Below are 18499 nucleotides of genomic sequence, written 5' to 3' on the forward strand. Positions count from 1 at the left end.
TTACTTTTAACGTCAGTAACCCTCTGCAATGTTTCAGCTCCAGACCTGGAAGACCACCAAAACGTGGGCCTGTGGGACTTTCATTACCCCCATCAAATTATTCACATCCGTCACAACTTACCAAAAAACATCGATTGGAGAACGGAGATTACGGCAATTATGAAAATGGACATTTAGGTGGTAAGTTTAAATAATTTCATTATTTGTCTTTATTCCAAAAGGAGTTGGAGTCTTAAAATTTCATAATTTTATTAATGATATTTCTAAGAAATCTAATTTCATTATTTACTTCAAAATATTTCTTAGGGATCGCATCTCTCCGTCGCGTCGCAAGAGTGGATCCAGGCGCAAGTTTACGGGGGGGGGCGATTTCATACAAAGACAAAAATTTTCATAATTTGGTTCTCCAATTTTTTAAATTTGTATGGGGTTTTTGGCTGTTACGGGGGTGCGATTGTCCCGCCACCCATCCCTGGATCCACCTTTGCTCCGTCGTGAATAGTCGTAAACAGAAATTTTTTATGACTTTTCTTATGAAAATATTTTTATAAAATTTCTTTTAGCTTTCACTTTTGTCAAAATAAATCAGTTTAAAGAATTAGTATTATCAGAAATATACACTTTTGATTAGTTTAATATTTAAGGCATGGGGAGAATTTGAAAGCTAAGTGCGTAAAGTATTTGTTGTATGACCTAAGTATGCATATTTTTTTCTCATCAATCCTTGCAAATTCTGATGAATTGAATGGAATAAAAACAAATATCGTTTGTTAACTCACACAAAAATGTCAACGGAACTCAATAATAATATTTCATGCATGTTAAATGATTTACGTTTGCCCTGAAATGATTCCCTTCATTTGCAAAAGACATTTTTTGATTGATACAGGATTACATTCACCATTGAAACGGCAGCCAAAATATCATATTATTCTATGGGTTGGCGGTGTTGCGTAAATTATTATCCATTTCCCCCTTGATATACGTGTTTTTTTGTATTCTTTAAATGCCGAATGTTACACAATATTATCGCTTTACTTTTATCTTTTTCACGATTGACTCTATGTATGACAAAGCAGTGAGGACGCACAAAAAAATCAAGAAGGGTTTCACCACATGTTGATTTATCTTTGTCGTTTGGTGTCCTTGTCTTTGAAGCATGTTGGGGGAAGTGGAATTTAATATATTAGCGTTTATTTAGGAGCAAACAGGTGGGATATGGTAATTTTAATTCAGTTCTTCGATATTTTCTGATTACTTACATTTTTTTCTTTATTTCGCGCTGTTTAGTGCTCAAATTTCGAAACATTTTTTTTTTCTTTAGTAATTACTCCACTTGAGAGGTTCATACCACTGTGGGTAACTTCGTAAGAAAAGGCAACATATTGTAAATTGTAATTAAATTTAATTAAATAAAAAATAATAATAATAATATTTATGTAATATTAGTTAAAAATAACCAGTTTACCTCAGTTTTAAGTTTTTAAAAAGAAAAAATAATACGGATATCATTTTACAACACTAAAAATCAGCACATTTAATTAGTTATTATAAGAATATGGTCTAATATAAATGTCTGCAGAATTTAAATCTTCATAAAAAATTTAGCGATTTTGATTGAGCAGCAAAAAAAATTTACATATACACGCAATATATGGCCTTTGGCTTCTCAAAGCAGACATAACTGATTAATATAATAGACGTTTGGTTAAAATAACATATAAATGCACTCGTCCGTTTAACATTGTACAATATGGTATTTTCTTTATTTTTTACCCGATGTTTTTTTCTGAAATACATATATATTTGCATATCAAAATATTTATTGAATTTCTCTTTTATAAAATTGGCACATATTGGCCAACAGATCTTTTTTTTTAAATATGCAGATTAGATACATGCTTAATCTATCTAAAAAAAATTTTTGAATTTTTCTTTCCATAAATTATATTATAATATTTATTATATTTAAATAATTGTATGTATCTTAAAACATCAAGAAAATTCATCGATTTACAGAATACAGTTTACAAAATAATTTTTAAAGACAGAACTTCTTCCAGTCAAAATTATATAAATGCTAAGAACTGTAAACGCCTTATTGAGTTTAATTGTAAATTTGTACTACGCAATTCTCATTCTATTCATCGCTCATCAATCATCTGACATGATTTTTTCTTGTTATATACGTAAAATCGTAATTACATATCATAAGACTTTAAACTGAAACTAAAAAACAGATGGTAAGCTCAATTGGTCTCCACAATGTCTGTTGGATTTTGAGGATCATTACATTTCAAAAGTCTGTTTTTTGTGGCCTTACAGACAATATGGCAGTGATTTCCCAAATAAATTTCATATCATTACTAAGGATGTAAATCACTTACTTGTTGGTTTTGGTATTCTGATTTGGACCAAGAATTAAATGCGTATTTGCATGTCACTAGATAAAAACAGAAAAATACAACTTTAGCCTTTGTTTTACTTGAAACGATAAATTAGGAATTTTAGAACTTTTTTGTTATTTGATGTCACCAAATATTTAAAGAGAAAAACACACATGACATATTATAAGTTATCACTTTACCTATTTTTTGAATTACATGTGAATCAATTTTATATTGATTTGAGTTAAACATTACTATGACAAAGCAATTAAATAAGGACAATAATTGAATGTCCGTTTTATTGTTTGTGTATACATGTTTACCTACAAATATGTATGAAGTAAAAAGTTATTTTATTTTGTTTGTTTTATTTCCTGCTTGGAGTAAGCGCCAATATTGTAATTCAATTTTTTTCTTTGTTTTGATAGTTATCAAAGGGTGCGTCAAAATCAACTTTTATGTGGGATACATAGCTAAAACAAAAAAAAAAGCGAAAGAACTAGAAAATAAGCGTAAATCAGTTTTAATAACAAAATAACATTTTTCAAGAAAAAATATATGTAGATATAAATAGAAAAAAGTTTTTTTTTTTTGCTTTTAACCCTAACTTATTGAAGCACTTATTGAATTGCGCGAAAAGACACAAAGTTCCGAAAGACATAAGTTAGATTGAACAGTAGCTACTGTTGACTACTGTTGACTGTCGTATTATACTTTGTACAAAGTCATCACATTTCAAACATCTACCTACATCTAGTATTCTGAAGGGATAAACTGTCTAAAAAAGATGATTGATGATGTCTAATATACCGAAAATCTCACACACATTTCTGTTTCTGTTCTTTTTTATTATTTATTTATTTCCAAACACTTCTTTATACCTTCGTCATGATATTAGTCCCAATGGTAAACAGTTCAGCTTCCCTATCCATGAGTAGATTTCAACACTTACCAAACAAATGCTAGCCAATTTATTCAATTTTTGTCTAATACAATCAGTCATTCGCATGCCATTTTATTCATTTATTAAAAACCTTATCAATCGTTGGTGTTGAATTTTAAAAATGACTCGTTTTTTAGGGTTGACAAGCATTATTTTTTGTTTCTTTTGTATTGCTCAATTCAATTAATGTAATTTTGATTATTTATATATTTCAAAAAATGATGTATCACTTTTCATATGATTTTCAACGAACTTTTTTTATGCGTAAATATTATTTTTAGTAGAAATATTTTCAACAGCTAATATCATCGTGCAAATTATTTAATAAGTTTTATTTTTTTTTGCCATCTGGACTTTTAGTAAATGAATATTATTTTAAGAAGAAATTTTTGACTGATCTTCGGTAAACTGTTCTCCCTCAAAGCATATTTTCAATCAATATTCATCTAAAAGCACGCAATGTTATGTATATATGACGAAATATTTGATTGACTGGACACACAAGAGTGATATGGAGACGTAGGTGATTGTGAAAAGCATTGTAAAAAAACAAATCAAACGATTAGCGTTTGAATAAATTTATCAGGGCATTTTTACTTTTGGCTTTCGGACCAGCTACATGGCATGTCGTGTCATTTTTATCGTTTAGATATATTGAAGCACATGTTATTAACGCCGTATACGTGCAAAGTAAAAAATGCGGTAAAAAGGTTATTGACTGTGTCAAGTGGGAACATATTGTCTGGGTCTGGACTGTGTCTCGACATGAGAGACGGTAATCGTTTGAACATTTCGTTTCGCACTTTTAACGTATATGATGTTAGGTAAACAATAAAGTAAAATTGATACAAGATTTTCTAATGAAAATATAAAAATGAGATACAGCACGCGAATATGTAAATTTATAGTTAGTGAAACGAAAAGTATTTACTCTTCTTCATATAAATGCACATTAAAAATAGTTTCAATACAAATTTAATTAATTATTTAAATTAAAAAGTTAAAAATTTTAGTTGTTTATTTATACATTTATACAGTAACTCTTTTTTTTCATTTACGTTGAACTTTGGTTTGGTCGAGCCTGAAAAAATATTTTTTTTACACAATTTACCAAAGGAAGAAGTGCACTTTTTTTTGCTTTTTTTTAACCTAATGCTTGTCTATCATACTTAACGTAGAAAATACAACTTTACAGTAAGGGCAGAGGCGGACTGGGAAGAAAAGATTTACCTGGAATATAGGCCCAAAATTGACCCACTTTCAAAAATTTTATAATTTTTATATTTAATTTTTCAATTTTTTTGATTAGAATGTGCTTATTTATACTTCTAATAATTTTAAGTTGTTTTTGATAATTTTTTATAAGAAGTTCGATTTTTATTATGTAATTCAATTAAAACAATTAAAAATTTTGACAAAAATCGAGATGATTTGAGGAGCAAAATAAATTTTCTTCATAATTTTCAAAAATTCATAAAAAAATAATTTGACGTGCTACAGCCAAACAAAAAAATACGTATCTAATATTTTTTAGTCCTCTATCAACTCCAAGAGGTTTCAGAATTGTTAAGAATTTTTTGAAATAATTTGTTGGACCGTGTTATTCAAATATTATTTTTAAAAATATTTCTAAAAAATAATTTTAAAATTTTTTGGTCGTTATTTTTTTTTTTTTGTAAAAAATTACTTCTTGATTTTCTATTCAAAACGTTCATAAATAACCTTAAAATAGTTTCAATTATAATAATATTAGGCCGCTCCAAATTTATTTCTGTGTTTTTGTCCCCTACCCCATTTCAAATGCCGAAAATTCAATGGGGCAAAATAAAAAAAGAGTTAAAAATTTCATCAAAATTGACCAAAATGTCTTTTTCCTTATTTTTTCAAGAAATTTTCAAAAATTTTTTAAAATATTTTCAATTTTCAAGAATTTTTGTATTGCAAAACGAAATTTAACATGAAAGTACCAAATCTTAACGTAAATACCATAAAAACAACTAAATTATTCTTTAATGACCAAAAATTATTTATTTTTTTTCATTTTGTATGAAAAAGTGTTTTGCCCCCCCCCTCCATTTTGAAAAAAAACTTTTGTGACAAAAAGATCGGAAAAAATTTGAAACGGCCTAAATTGTTTAAAAAACACTAAAATATCGCTAAAAAGGAAAATGGTATTTCAAAATCTATATAAAAGTGTTCCATTCCATTGGTCGTTTTTGTTAAAAATCATGGGGGAGGAAACGCGAAACAAGTTAAGTTTTTGGAACATCCTATATTAAAACTAAGTAAATCTTAAAAAGTATCCGAATTATGAAATATCAGATCAGTCTTATTTAACAGATAGGTAATCATTAAAATATTATTCATAAGAAATTGTAGCAAATAAATTGATATTAAATTGCCTCTATACAAATTGTAAGATAATAATTATAAAAGTCTCGTCTCGTCTTTTTGCGTGTGAGTAAAATCTTACTAATGTGAGTAAAAATATAAAGGGTTATGAAAAAAGGTGGCACCATAAGATACTTTGATCGAATTAGATGTCATATGATGATAATTAAATTAATGATACCTATGGTATATATTTCTCTTCAATATCATTACTTTCGCCATGATATAAAAGTTTCAAACGAGAAAATGAATTCTCATGCAACAATAATCAAAAATTACACAGAAAAGGTATTGCAAAACAATAATTGAAATGATACAAGAGCCTTTAAAATTATCGTTTATTGCTTTAAGAAATGGAATCGTACAAATTCAGGCATTCGGATTCGTAATAATCGGTAAGAAAACATAAGAAATCGCTGTGCAATTATGTTCTACTTGAATTATGATCAATTCAATTATTTATATATGTTCTCTACACCATTTACACATATTTTCTGAGTCCGATGTGAAGGTAAAAACAACAAATCAATTGAATTCCTATAATATCTTTTAAGCGTCTGTACACTAACCTACAATTTCACTGTAAACGATGCTCGATTTGAAAGAAAAGATAATTTATAGTGGTTCTGTTTAAATGTTCACATTGCCAAGAAATGTGTTCTTATGATTGCTATTTTCAAAAACAGCCATACAAATTTCTTTGACCCACCTGCTGGCTAATGTTAAAAAAGATAAGAATCCGGAACTGTTAATAATTATTGTAACTGTTTGACATAAGGCTCTAACATTCTAAGCATGTAGATGGACCTTTACCAACAATTTTGCAACATTGTATATTTTACGATTTGAAGATACATTTTATTGTTTTTTTTTAATATCTGAATACGTCAAAAGAACGGTAAGCTATAAAAATTGTCACTTTTTAATTTCGACTTCATAAGAAACTGCTCCCACTATGATGCCTTTTTTGCACAGAAGAATGAAGACAAAGAAGAACGGCATTTCATAAAAAGCAAAGACATAATGCCCTTTATTTGTTGTACTTAATAACATACCTACTAATACAAGATTAACAGTCGTCCAGTGAACACATAAAGAAAAAGAAATAAAACATGATTTAAATCAAATTATACTATATGAATGCCTTTAAAACTCGTCAGACGTTAAATATACAATAAATTTTGGATGAAATTTTAACAAAATGATAATTTGTTAATTCGTTTTTGATCATCATCATCGACAAAATGATACAATTTAATTTAAACGAAAAACATTTAACTAAGGTGATCATTATTTTTAAGAAATAGCATTATTATAGGAAAAAGTTGTTATTTTCAAAATATTTAGATTATAAAAAATCTGAAAAGATGATCTTTAATGTGATAAATGAGGTTTTTGGTAAAATAATATATAATTTTAAATAAAATATTTTCGAGAATTTGTATTTTTCAATGGAAAAACACTAAAGTGTGTGAATTTCACCTGTTTTTATTTAAAAACAACAATCTAAACATAGAATTTATTAAAAATTATTAAGCTTGTTTTACCGCAATAAAAAATGACCAACAAATATGACAAGTTTTTTTCTATAGTCAGAAAATTGATGTGAATCCTACTGAAAATAATTATTTTCCCAGAATTTTTACGTATTCATGCTCGTCAGTTGTGATTTGTTGAGATTTATTTATGCAAAAGCACGAATCTAATTGTTTTATGTACGGTTGCTTTGTTTCATTGTCTCTCACATTTCTCTGTCGCCTCTCGTTGTTTTATGCTATTTTCACAAAGATTATAATGCATATAAATGTAATGGATTACCATCTTCTTTGGGAACACTTCATTTGAAATCCTGACATCAAGAGGATTGATATTGTCACCCGAGAGTTGTTAACTCAACAGTGAGTAATACAGTTCAAATAGAAGGAGAGTGTTGACTGTAATACGATGTGACACAAAATAAATGTATATTGTTATTGTTTTGTTTGATGATGTGATGCCCTTTTTTGATTAGATGCTTTGTGGGTGAGGTAGTGGTGGACGATTGAATACTGTTTTGGATTTTAAAAAGAAATTACATTTGAAACTTTTAAAAGGGGTTAAAAATTAAATTTAAATCAATTTCTGGACTTTATTAAACAAAACAAAGAAACGTACATAGAAAGGGTTCCCAGACAATACTAAAACGTTTCAAGTTCAAAAAAGACTAACAATTAACAAAAAATGTACTTGTATCGAAAGTGCCTAAGTGTCCGTTCCAGTTATTTTTTAGACACTCTTTCATGTCTCAAAAACAAAAACCAACAGTGATGATTGTACACCTACTTTATAAAAAATTAGTAGTTAGGTTATTTAAAATTTTTACTGTTTGTTCAAAGCACCATTAGAAAAATCAAATTGGACAGAATTTTTTGTTAAATAAATAGGAAAAATAAATAAAAGTAAAATACAAGATGCTTTTTTAAATTTAGTCTAGGTAGTGTGAAATATAATTATTATATGGTATAAAATTATATACCCCATTATAGCCCAAATTGAAAGTTTGTGTACTCAGTTGAAACTTAGTTTTTCTGAAATATAGGATATAACTAATTGATAAAAGTTCTATTTTGATCTAAGTACCACTTCGGGGAGCCGAGATAACGAGGTCTGAAGTTTGTATGAAAATGGGTAAATTTTTGATACCCTTTAGCTCCGAGATAAGAGATAATTATAACAATTTCGTTATATCATATTAGTATATTTAGTATTACAAAAATATTTTATTTTTTTATTTTCTATTCTGAAAAATATTATATTTTATATGTTTTTTTTTTCTTTATAGAAATCTCGCGTATGGATAAATCTCCATTGCTTGCTAATGGTTATAATGCCCCACCGACACATTTGAATCATATTCCAGCATTTATGCAGATGAATCACCATCCGGCCAATCCAGCACATGCTCTTATGAGTCCTGTTCCTCCACATGGAATACCCCGGCCTGATGGATCAATCATGAAAGGTCAAAACCTTCCACCTGCAATTGAAGCTATGGCAAGGTAATGCCACGATTTTTTTAATAAATTTTAAAGTGATATACTAACATCAAATGCTTTCAGAACTGGTATGTGGGAAAACTGTCGTGCAGCATATGAAGATATTGTCAAGCATCTTGAAAGGTAAATATATTTTTATTTTTTTGCTATACTCAATACCTTGCATGACATGATTCATTGTGATGAAAATCTATTTTCCCTTCCACGAATCATTTGTTGAATTGTAAAATTCGGTGTGACAATGATTTATGGGATTTAGATTTTACTCTTCAACAATAAATTTGTATGCTAACATCGGTAACCACGATATAAATTTTAAAAACACACAATAGACGCGTTTCGGAATTTCAATCCCAAATTTTTCAACTGATTTCACATTATTTTGACATTGCGGGTGCGTGATAAAATATCCGTTTAAAATCATCATTTCCCTTCTACACATCGAAGATCATCTTTAATCGCTTTCAGTTTTGAATAATTGATCGTATTTGAATATTTTTGCTGTAGCTACGTTGTTGATTTATGTATAAATTTGTATCAATTCAAACAACATGAAACGCACCGTTTTGTTTTTTTATACAATCGACTCCGTAATCCAAAGGTATTAATTGTGTTGCGTCCGTACAATTAATCTAGATAAAATTCACACGTATCCATTTCAAATGTACATATAATCATGTGAGTCACGTAGTATGGACCAGAAGTGGACTGGCACTATTGTACTAATGAAAATTTTTCAAAAACGTTAAAGTTTTTTTTTTAAATGTCAAAATTTTCGCTACTTAACTTTGTTTTCCCTTTGCATCATTTTCGTACAGCTGACTGTTACACTTGTCTAAGTGAAATTCGTAAATAAATATCTTGATCTGACGATATTTAAAGGGGAGTTTAATACACAATGACTCGGATTCAATTATGCAGCTAATAAGATGAGCAAGCAAGAGAAATATTTGTTTTAAAATAAAATTAGAAAGAAAATCTTTCATTCTGAAACATGGATTCAAATAAGACGTGAAGCTAATCAAAAACAAATCAAATCTATTAACTTTTTATAATACACGAAGCAAATGGGAAAGCAAAATAAAAAGATAAATTGATTGTAAAAACAAAGGAAATGGCTTGGGAAACAGAAAAGGAATTTTAATCAATTTGTTATTTTCTTTGCATACTTTTGTTGTTTACTTTCATTTAATACAATTTTGAAAGACGAAAATTATTTTCTTGTTTGTGTACCACATGCAGAGAAAAAATGTTTTCACAGAAAAACAATACGTATTTAGATGAATAAGTAAATAAATTATCCGGTCTATACTTAAACGAGTCCTAAATTGTATATGAGAATAACTCACAAGCTGTTTTACATCTCGTAAAAAAAATTAATTATCATAATGAGCAAAATCAAATTTTATATTAAATGACCCCACAAAAAGAGATGATTTAATTAGTTGTCCATTTAATTCATTTCTTCACTCAATTTAATACATTTCTTTTTTTTATTGCATTCATCTAGTCATATATTTCTTCTTCTTTTGTCTATCACACAAATTCAGCTCAAACAAGTATATAAAACAACCCCGATAACAACACAAAAACACTTAATTTATTTCCCTCTCCACACCTCAGTTGTGTGAACGTATTTCCACTCACAAAGATACTGTGTAAAAGTGACTCTCGCAAAATGAGAAATAACTCAAACGAACGACAAACAAAATGTCCTTTTAAATACAAATTTATTGCAGGGAAGATAGATGTGACACAATTACTGTCGTGTCGTCGTTTATTTTCTGCGAAAACACCCGATGGGTAAGGCAAAAACAAAATAAGAAGAGGAACTATGGGGTAAAATTATGAAATGTGGGAGCAAAATACAATGTACTTTTCTTTCTTTTTACATTACCAGTAGTTTCTACTCATGTACTGTTCTGATTCACTTTCGATGATTGTATTGAAACCGGAATTATAAGATATTTTTTTCCGGAAATGTGTCATATTCTGCTAAACAATACCTGATTTTACAAATTTTGTTCAAATATAATGGATCATTTGCTTGACTTTGAAGTTATTAATTGTCAAACAAAACTAAAGAAAATAATAAATTTGTCTCATGGCTTCTCAAAGTCACTTACAAATGTAAATCAATCTTTGCCACAGACAGAATCACACATTGGACCTCCAACAAAGGTCCAACATCATCATAAAGCGTATTTTAATAGAGAAACAGGAAAAATTGAAGGACTTCCACCGCAAATAAAGATGTCATTGAAAGATGTTGAAAATATATTCCTTATGTAAAATTCTCTTTAGATGATTTTTTTAATTTTTTCATAGAAAATAATGGTGATATGTATCATCAGAAAAAAGAGAGAACAAAAGTTAATCTACCAAACCAAACAAAGCAAGTTAGTTCTTTTCTAGAGCCATTCTCAATAAATGACCCGAGTGACACAATTACCGAAAACATTATCAGACGTCGCAGAAAGTCTATATCCCTTCCTTCCATAAAAACAAATCCGTATACCTACTGAAGGTTTACCTGAGATAAAATCGGAGTAACTTTAATCAACAAATCATCATTAAAATGTAAATTAACTTCAATTAACACAGTTTTAACACGATTTTGGCTTATTAAAGCACTTTTCTAAAGAAATAAAAACGACTCAAACGAAGAAAGGGCAAAATTCATTGTTATTTTGTCATATGAAAGGGAGTGAAAAACATTTAATTTCGTTGGAGCAATAATTGTTTCCTCTTCTACTATAAAATGGTATACTTTTGACAATAGGCTTTGCAAATTAAATTTTCCACACATTGAGTCAAATGACACACTTTTAATTTAAATTTTTATGTTTGTTGCTCATAGTTTTATACTTTTGTGTTCACATTATTTATTTATTAAACTGTACTATTTGCATTAATGATGTGATTCGAGACCTCACATTGAATATATTATTTTTTGAAAATAAAGAGAAAACTTTGTAAAAATCTTAGATTTTTTTATTTTACTCATTGATTTAAATTTCAACATTTATTTTAAAGTAATATACAATCCCAAATAGATTATAGATCCACGCTTTGTTACATATAACTTTTTATGGCTTGTTTTCTTGTATTTTTTGCAAAATAAAACACCCTGGTCCTAAATTAAAAAAAAACACACACATACCGAATAAAAAGGAAAGTCCTGTGTTAATCGTTGTTAAATGACTTATACAATGAAAAACGCAATCATTTATCATTTTTCTGTTCATTCTTACGCCCTCGTCTTCTTTTTAAACACGTACGCCAAACAATATCTGGCAGTCGGTATCAGATTAAAAATCATTTGTTAAAGTTAAAACAGAACCATTTGTAACCCGAGAGTATTGATTTTGTTGACAACTACGATGTGTATCAAGGGGGGTTTATTAAATGATATTGGATGAAGAAACTTGTATGGATATGACAAGACAACGACACTTAAAACTTTTTACAAATCCACCGTTTGGTTATCATGCGCATTTTACTAAATAATAACTCACTACGAAGTGAAACATTTCCTACAATATATTACATTACTTACTACAATTTTGATTTTAAAGTATATCAATAAACAAAATTTTTATAAGTACCTACCGCAGAATCATTGTATTCATTTTTTCATAAAAAATACAAATGATGATGATGATGATGACGCGTTGTATGCATGATAAAATACAAGAAAAAAAATGCAACTGATGGCACGCAAATATATCATTATATTGTTATCATTACTGTACGTGATCTTCCTAACATATTAAAATACAAAAGAACGATATACATAAAAATGTGACATCTGTTTGACCGAGTCTAGAAATCAAACACACAATAAAGGTTTGATGTCACAGTAATATTAAAGCAATATAATTAAAGTTAAAATATTGCTTTCGTCTTAAACACAAATAAATTAACCTTTTGGTGTATGAGTGTAAATTTGCAAACAATTATAGCAGAATTCCAATGTCTACGAAAAACGTTAACGTGCAAATGTGTATGTTTACGTCGTAATTTTTTTTTTGAAACAATTCCAACTACTCAGATATTAATTTTTTCTTTCTCCTTCGCATGAGCGACGGAATTTAATTATGACATTTCACAATTTTCACGTGATGATATTTCGTCAACCCTTTTTTGTTATTCATATTCATTATTATTTGCTAATATTTATTGTTTCAAGCTCTGTTAATGGTACTAGGAGAACATAGAACACACAATTGCCACTTAGCAATTCATTAATTTAGATGAAATGATATATGTTCGCATACAACACATTTTTGTTAAAAACCAAATAGAAAACTGTAGTTATCTCACATTTTCATCATTTTACTTTTCATTTCCATCTTTGCATAAAAAGTTGCATTGTTAAAAGTGTTCACTTGTAAAAGTGATATCTCCCTTACTCTTTTTTTTGCGGACAATTAATATTTAAAAAAAATGTTGAACACTTCTCTTGTTTGTTGATACTTTAGCATGTAGGTTTTACAATTTTTCGAGTCCCGAGTAAATACCACAAAGATTGTAGAGTCAGCACTTTTTGCTTGAATTTATGCATTCAAACATACACGGGAAATGAAAAAAAAAACTGAGTGGGCAAATATGATCTATGAAAGTAAATATGGTAATAAAAGTACAATTAATTTTTGTTTTGTTTACCAGTTCTCTTGAATGGAACGTGCCTGCGAAATACTTTTTTTATGCAAATTCTTTTATTTTACTTTTTTCCAAGTAAAACGCAAAAATAAAGTGATTGTGACAATTATTAATACTCCATTCTTTTATAAAAAATATTTTTTAAAATTCGAATCAAATATTATGTTTTTTCTCTAAATATAAAACCTAAATCGACACCTTGTCATTAAAATTTGCTGTTTTGCATAAATAATAGGCATGAAATTTGTTTTTCTTCAAGCTCTGAAACGTTTTACATTATTATTTTTTTATATATATTTTTCAAGCCACCACGTTTATGCGACAAAATAGCACTTTGTACATGTACATATTTTCATCCCCTAAAAAGTTGAAACCCCACACCAAAACATGTCTTTTATTTCGATCAAAAGTCAATAAAGGTTCGTTTTGTTTTTTTTTTGTCTGAGGCATTTTACATACATTTGCATGCGCTTTTGGCTCTTTATTTTATGAAATATAAAATAAATAAAAAATATGCATGATGAAGAACGGTGACGATAATATACATTTACGTAATATAAATGATTGTTGAATAAGAATAAGACAATTCTCAAATGTGAGGCGGGCCAAGCACACGGAAAAGTAATAATCATAATAAGGTTTGTCATCGATGGATATGACAACAGAACGTGGTGTTCGTTTTTATTTTATCATCATTACTTTTATTATTTGATCATAATTTTTTTGGCATTTGGAGGGGTGGGACGAACTTCTTCGATTTATTTATGCTAATTTTTTTAATGTCTATGTTGATACAAGAATAATCGTTTTTCATTCTTTTTCGAACAATTGTTCTTGAAGTATTGACTTTTTTTCATACGAACATGTGTTCTGTGTGTATTTGTGGTGAATGTTTTGAAAGAAGATGATAAATTGATTTTTTGCAAGAAACGTACATAATTCGATTAGATACTTTTTGTTTTTTTTTGCCTGAAAATTTTATCCTACAAATATATTGGGAAAATTGGCTACAGTGGCTGTCATTTACGTTCATAATATTAAAAATAATATAAAAAGGGACAATAATGAAAAACAAAAAAAAAACAGTATGTATGCTATAATGTAGTTTATGATTGAAAATAGACTTACATGTAAAAATTTAAAAAAAAAGTTCAAGTAGCAATATTTTGCAGTCCTCTTATACCTGAATATATTTTGAATTTGCATTTATAAAAGAAGTCAATACATGCGAAAAAATGTTTGTAGATACAGTACATTAAGTTAAGAAAGCAAAAAAAAAAATCTCACACGAAACACAAACTTCTATCAAATATAATCTTAATGGTCACCTATTTATTTCAACAAAAATATTTAATACATATCGGAAATAGATGAAATCTAATATTTTGATGTATTTTGACAAGTGGATATCAATCAAATTTATTTTTATATAAACACATGTTTCTTCGAGTTTCATCACTTTGTCCTGTTTTTCTGTCTAAACATACAGAATTTGTTGCGTGCGGATTGACCGTCACAAACGATGGCATAAAATAACAATTCAATCAAAAATCCAAGTATAATCACTCAAAGTCCCAAAGCAGGGATTTGGATCTGATTCCCCTAATAATTTTCTGTTTATTTAACACATATCTTACACATATATTTTTTTCTTTATTTGAGCACTTAACTTGAATCAGCTTGGTAGAAAGTGACCGGTAAAACTAAATTTGATATGGGTATTTCATATTCAATTGAGCGCAAAAATCATTTTATGCCTGAACAAATCTCATAAATAAATATTTTTCCACAAATTTTATTTGCCACTAAATTTAAAGGATTTTTTTTAAAGAATATAATTAATTCGACAATTTGTGTCACAAAAAAACGTAGAAAATCCAAAAGCTGTGGAAAAGACAAATTGACCAACTCGGATCATTAAACCGTTTTTGAGTTAAAATTTCAAAATAGCTATGGAAATTTTGGTTCAATACAGGTCATTAATAATATTCTTAAACAAAATTAATCCTACTCTCTCAACAGGATGTCGATTTAATTCTAAATCTAATTTTTGTCAAATGTCATCCTTATTTTAATATATGAACGTAAAGAAGTAATAATAATTAGCTCAAACATTAAGAAACATGAAAATGACTCTTTAGAGTTGTATCTGTTTCTGATGGAAATTTAAATTGGCTTTCATAAAATAATAATATCGAATTAATTGAAATAAGAGAACCCGAATTTACATTAAAGAGGACATAAAACTAATGAAGTGGAGCACAGACAAAAACGAAAAAAGGCAGACAAGGGACATAAAAAATATTTATCTGTGTCATATTTCAATAAAATGAGATTTTACAAGTTCGAGTTGGGTCTGGCAAAAATACTTTTGTTTCAATTTCGCATCAGCATTTCACGTTTAATATTACACTGTTTTCTTTTATTTGTGAAATTTAAAATATCAACTTTAATTAGCCGAGAAATAAAATGAACAACTTTATATTTTAGGATTACTATCAAATTACGATTTTTTGTGAAGTTTTTAGTAAAATCACTCAAATTTTTTTAATACGTTTTTGCTTAATGTACTCTGACACGAAGAAATATAATAGATAAAGTAAATATAAATAGAATGAAATTTTGAATAGAAGCACATAAAGTTTTTATTTATATTTAAATATAATTCATTAATTGTAGAAAATATATGTAGGTACATAATATAAAAACATTTGACTACTATTGTTAAAAAATGTTTCAATTTTCATCCTTACCAAATTTTCCGAAAGTCACAAATGAAAATAAAGTTAAAAATGAACTTTATTCTTGTCCGAATTCGACGAAAAAAATCGAGTAAGAGTATTGTATTTCGTTTTGAGTATTTCATTCATAAAATTATTTTTTAAAAGAGGGTGCGAATCAGTTTTTTCCTCAGTTTTTCATATTTTGATGTCAACAGTCAATGTTTGTTTGGGTCATTAATTTATGATTGAAGACATTTTTTTTTATTTTTATATTTTTTGTGTGGACAAAAGCTTTAAAGTCTTAAGCAATTCGTTGATGCTGAAAAACAAATAAGTATATTTCCAATTATTGTTTTCTTTTGTAGATTGCGAGATGAACGTGGAGATGATCGAATTGAGCGAGATCAAAAATGCCGTGATTCCCACTCGCGCCATGGCTCTTCAAATGGCCACAGCCCAGTTTTAAATTTATCGAAATCTAACGTGGATCAACATAGTGTCGGAGATCATAGTGATCGAAGTGAAGTTCACACTCCAGATATGTCGACTCACGGTGGCGATGATAACATAAGCGAAGTAAATGATGCATTTGATGGTGATGAGCGTCACGAAGAAAAGGATGAAGGTAAGAGTTTAAAAAAATTAAATATGCAAAAAACACTATTATTGATCACGCATTGATTACACGCATTTGTGTATTGTATATCATAAAGTAGATTTTTTATAGTTATTTCTCTTTATTATTTCAGATATTAGTGACGCTGAACATGAAACGGCAACAACGCCACCTCCAACAAGTAATACATTGGGAGAAATAGAAAGTCGTCATTCTGCAATTAATTACGCCCAATTAGCAAGTAATGCTACACAAAATGCAGTCTCCGATCCAAGTTGCTCATCAACTGAAACACTTTTACGAAACATTCAAGGACTCCTAAAAGTGGCTGCTGATAATGCAAGACAGCAAGAAAGACAAATATCCTACGAAAAAGGTATGGACTTTATATTAAACCAAATGGCTTTTTTTGTACTAAAAATAAAATTGTCCAAAAAATTGTCTAAAATAAAAAAGTACTTTGAATTAGCAGAGTAAATTCGAATTGTAGTATATGTTTGTTACATAATTCGTTTGTGTGCAGTTTTGATTTTTAAGGGCATTTGCCCCCCCCCCCTTTTCGACTCAAAATGTCCTAAAAATTACATAAAAGACCAAAAACTGTCGTTTAGCACCTTACCGCCTTTGATTCTGAAAATTTTTCGATGTTTTTAGGCCGGCGTTTCACAAAATAGGCCCTTTTTGTGCGGTAAAAAAACATATACTACAAAAAACTACAGCTAACGCACAAAGTTTTTGATTCTTGAGAACTCGAAATTTATCATTGATCAAGGAAAATAATAAAAGACAGTTCAAAGACTACAAATCTTTGGAATCATATCTTGGAACTCTAGAATTTCTTGGAGTTTATTATGCAAAAAAGCATTGCAATTGTTCATAATTCAATATAATTAAAAATTAAAATCAATAACATAGAAAAATTTTAAAAAATAAAATACATACTAATAATTTTCAAAATACATAAATATGTATTGTTTACACATAATTATGTTAAAATTTAGTTATTTTTTTGTTATATATTTTTTGATTTTGATAATAATTAAATGTAATTTAGTTATTTTAAACAATAATATGTATAGTTGATAAATTACATTAATAATTATCTGAGTTTTATCAATAATTTACCATTCGATGATTTTGTTTACCATTGTTTTTAATGTTGCACGTTTGTAATTAAAACAGCAAGCTAGTAAAATTAATTTTTATCACATTCTATATGCCATATCATCATTTCTCTCCACAATTATCGGTAGTTGATAGATCTATACATATAATCATACTTTTGCTTGTTTTGACGATTATAATGCGATGCTCACTGAGTTAAGTACGGTAACAGTATAATTAAATTATTTATTGCGATAATATTAACAGTGATTAAACTCGCATATTAAGTATGATGGGGAAATAAAACACACCTTGCAATGGTCAATCAAACTAATAAAAGACGTGCAATATTCATAAGAAAAATTCTTCATTCAGCTTCTTTTGCAATTCTTGCAAAACAAGAAACGCAATTCTTACACATATAAAATATTATCAATTATGTTGTCATTACAAATCGCCTTCCTTTTTTTCGTATTTTATTCATCGATTTTTCTTTATTATTATGTTTTGCATGAGTCCAATTTGATATTGCCAATAATTATGTTAAATACAATTTCTCAAGGAAAAATAATAATAACAATATGCGAAAAAGAAGACAAAATGCAGGTTGAGCTTCTTTAGTGGCGTAAAGAGAC

The 18499-nt window shown here is 28.3% G+C and overlaps 1 protein-coding gene across 1 annotated transcript in view; it reads left to right on the top strand.

Moving 5' to 3' along the window:
• LOC134829730 (dachshund homolog 2) overlaps window positions 1–18499 on the top strand; it is a 63070-nt gene that overhangs the window by 31102 nt on the left and 13469 nt on the right. The window contains exons 3-7 of the mRNA XM_063842961.1: window positions 38–180; window positions 8543–8759; window positions 8820–8879; window positions 16510–16769; window positions 16894–17136. Of these exons, the coding sequence (XP_063699031.1) occupies window positions 38–180; window positions 8543–8759; window positions 8820–8879; window positions 16510–16769; window positions 16894–17136 (923 nt within the window). The remainder of the gene's footprint in view (window positions 1–37; window positions 181–8542; window positions 8760–8819; window positions 8880–16509; window positions 16770–16893; window positions 17137–18499) is intronic.

The sequence above is a fragment of the Culicoides brevitarsis genome, chromosome 2 (assembly GCF_036172545.1).
Source record: "Culicoides brevitarsis isolate CSIRO-B50_1 chromosome 2, AGI_CSIRO_Cbre_v1, whole genome shotgun sequence".
In the NCBI taxonomy this organism is placed as follows: Eukaryota; Metazoa; Arthropoda; class Insecta; order Diptera; family Ceratopogonidae; genus Culicoides; species Culicoides brevitarsis.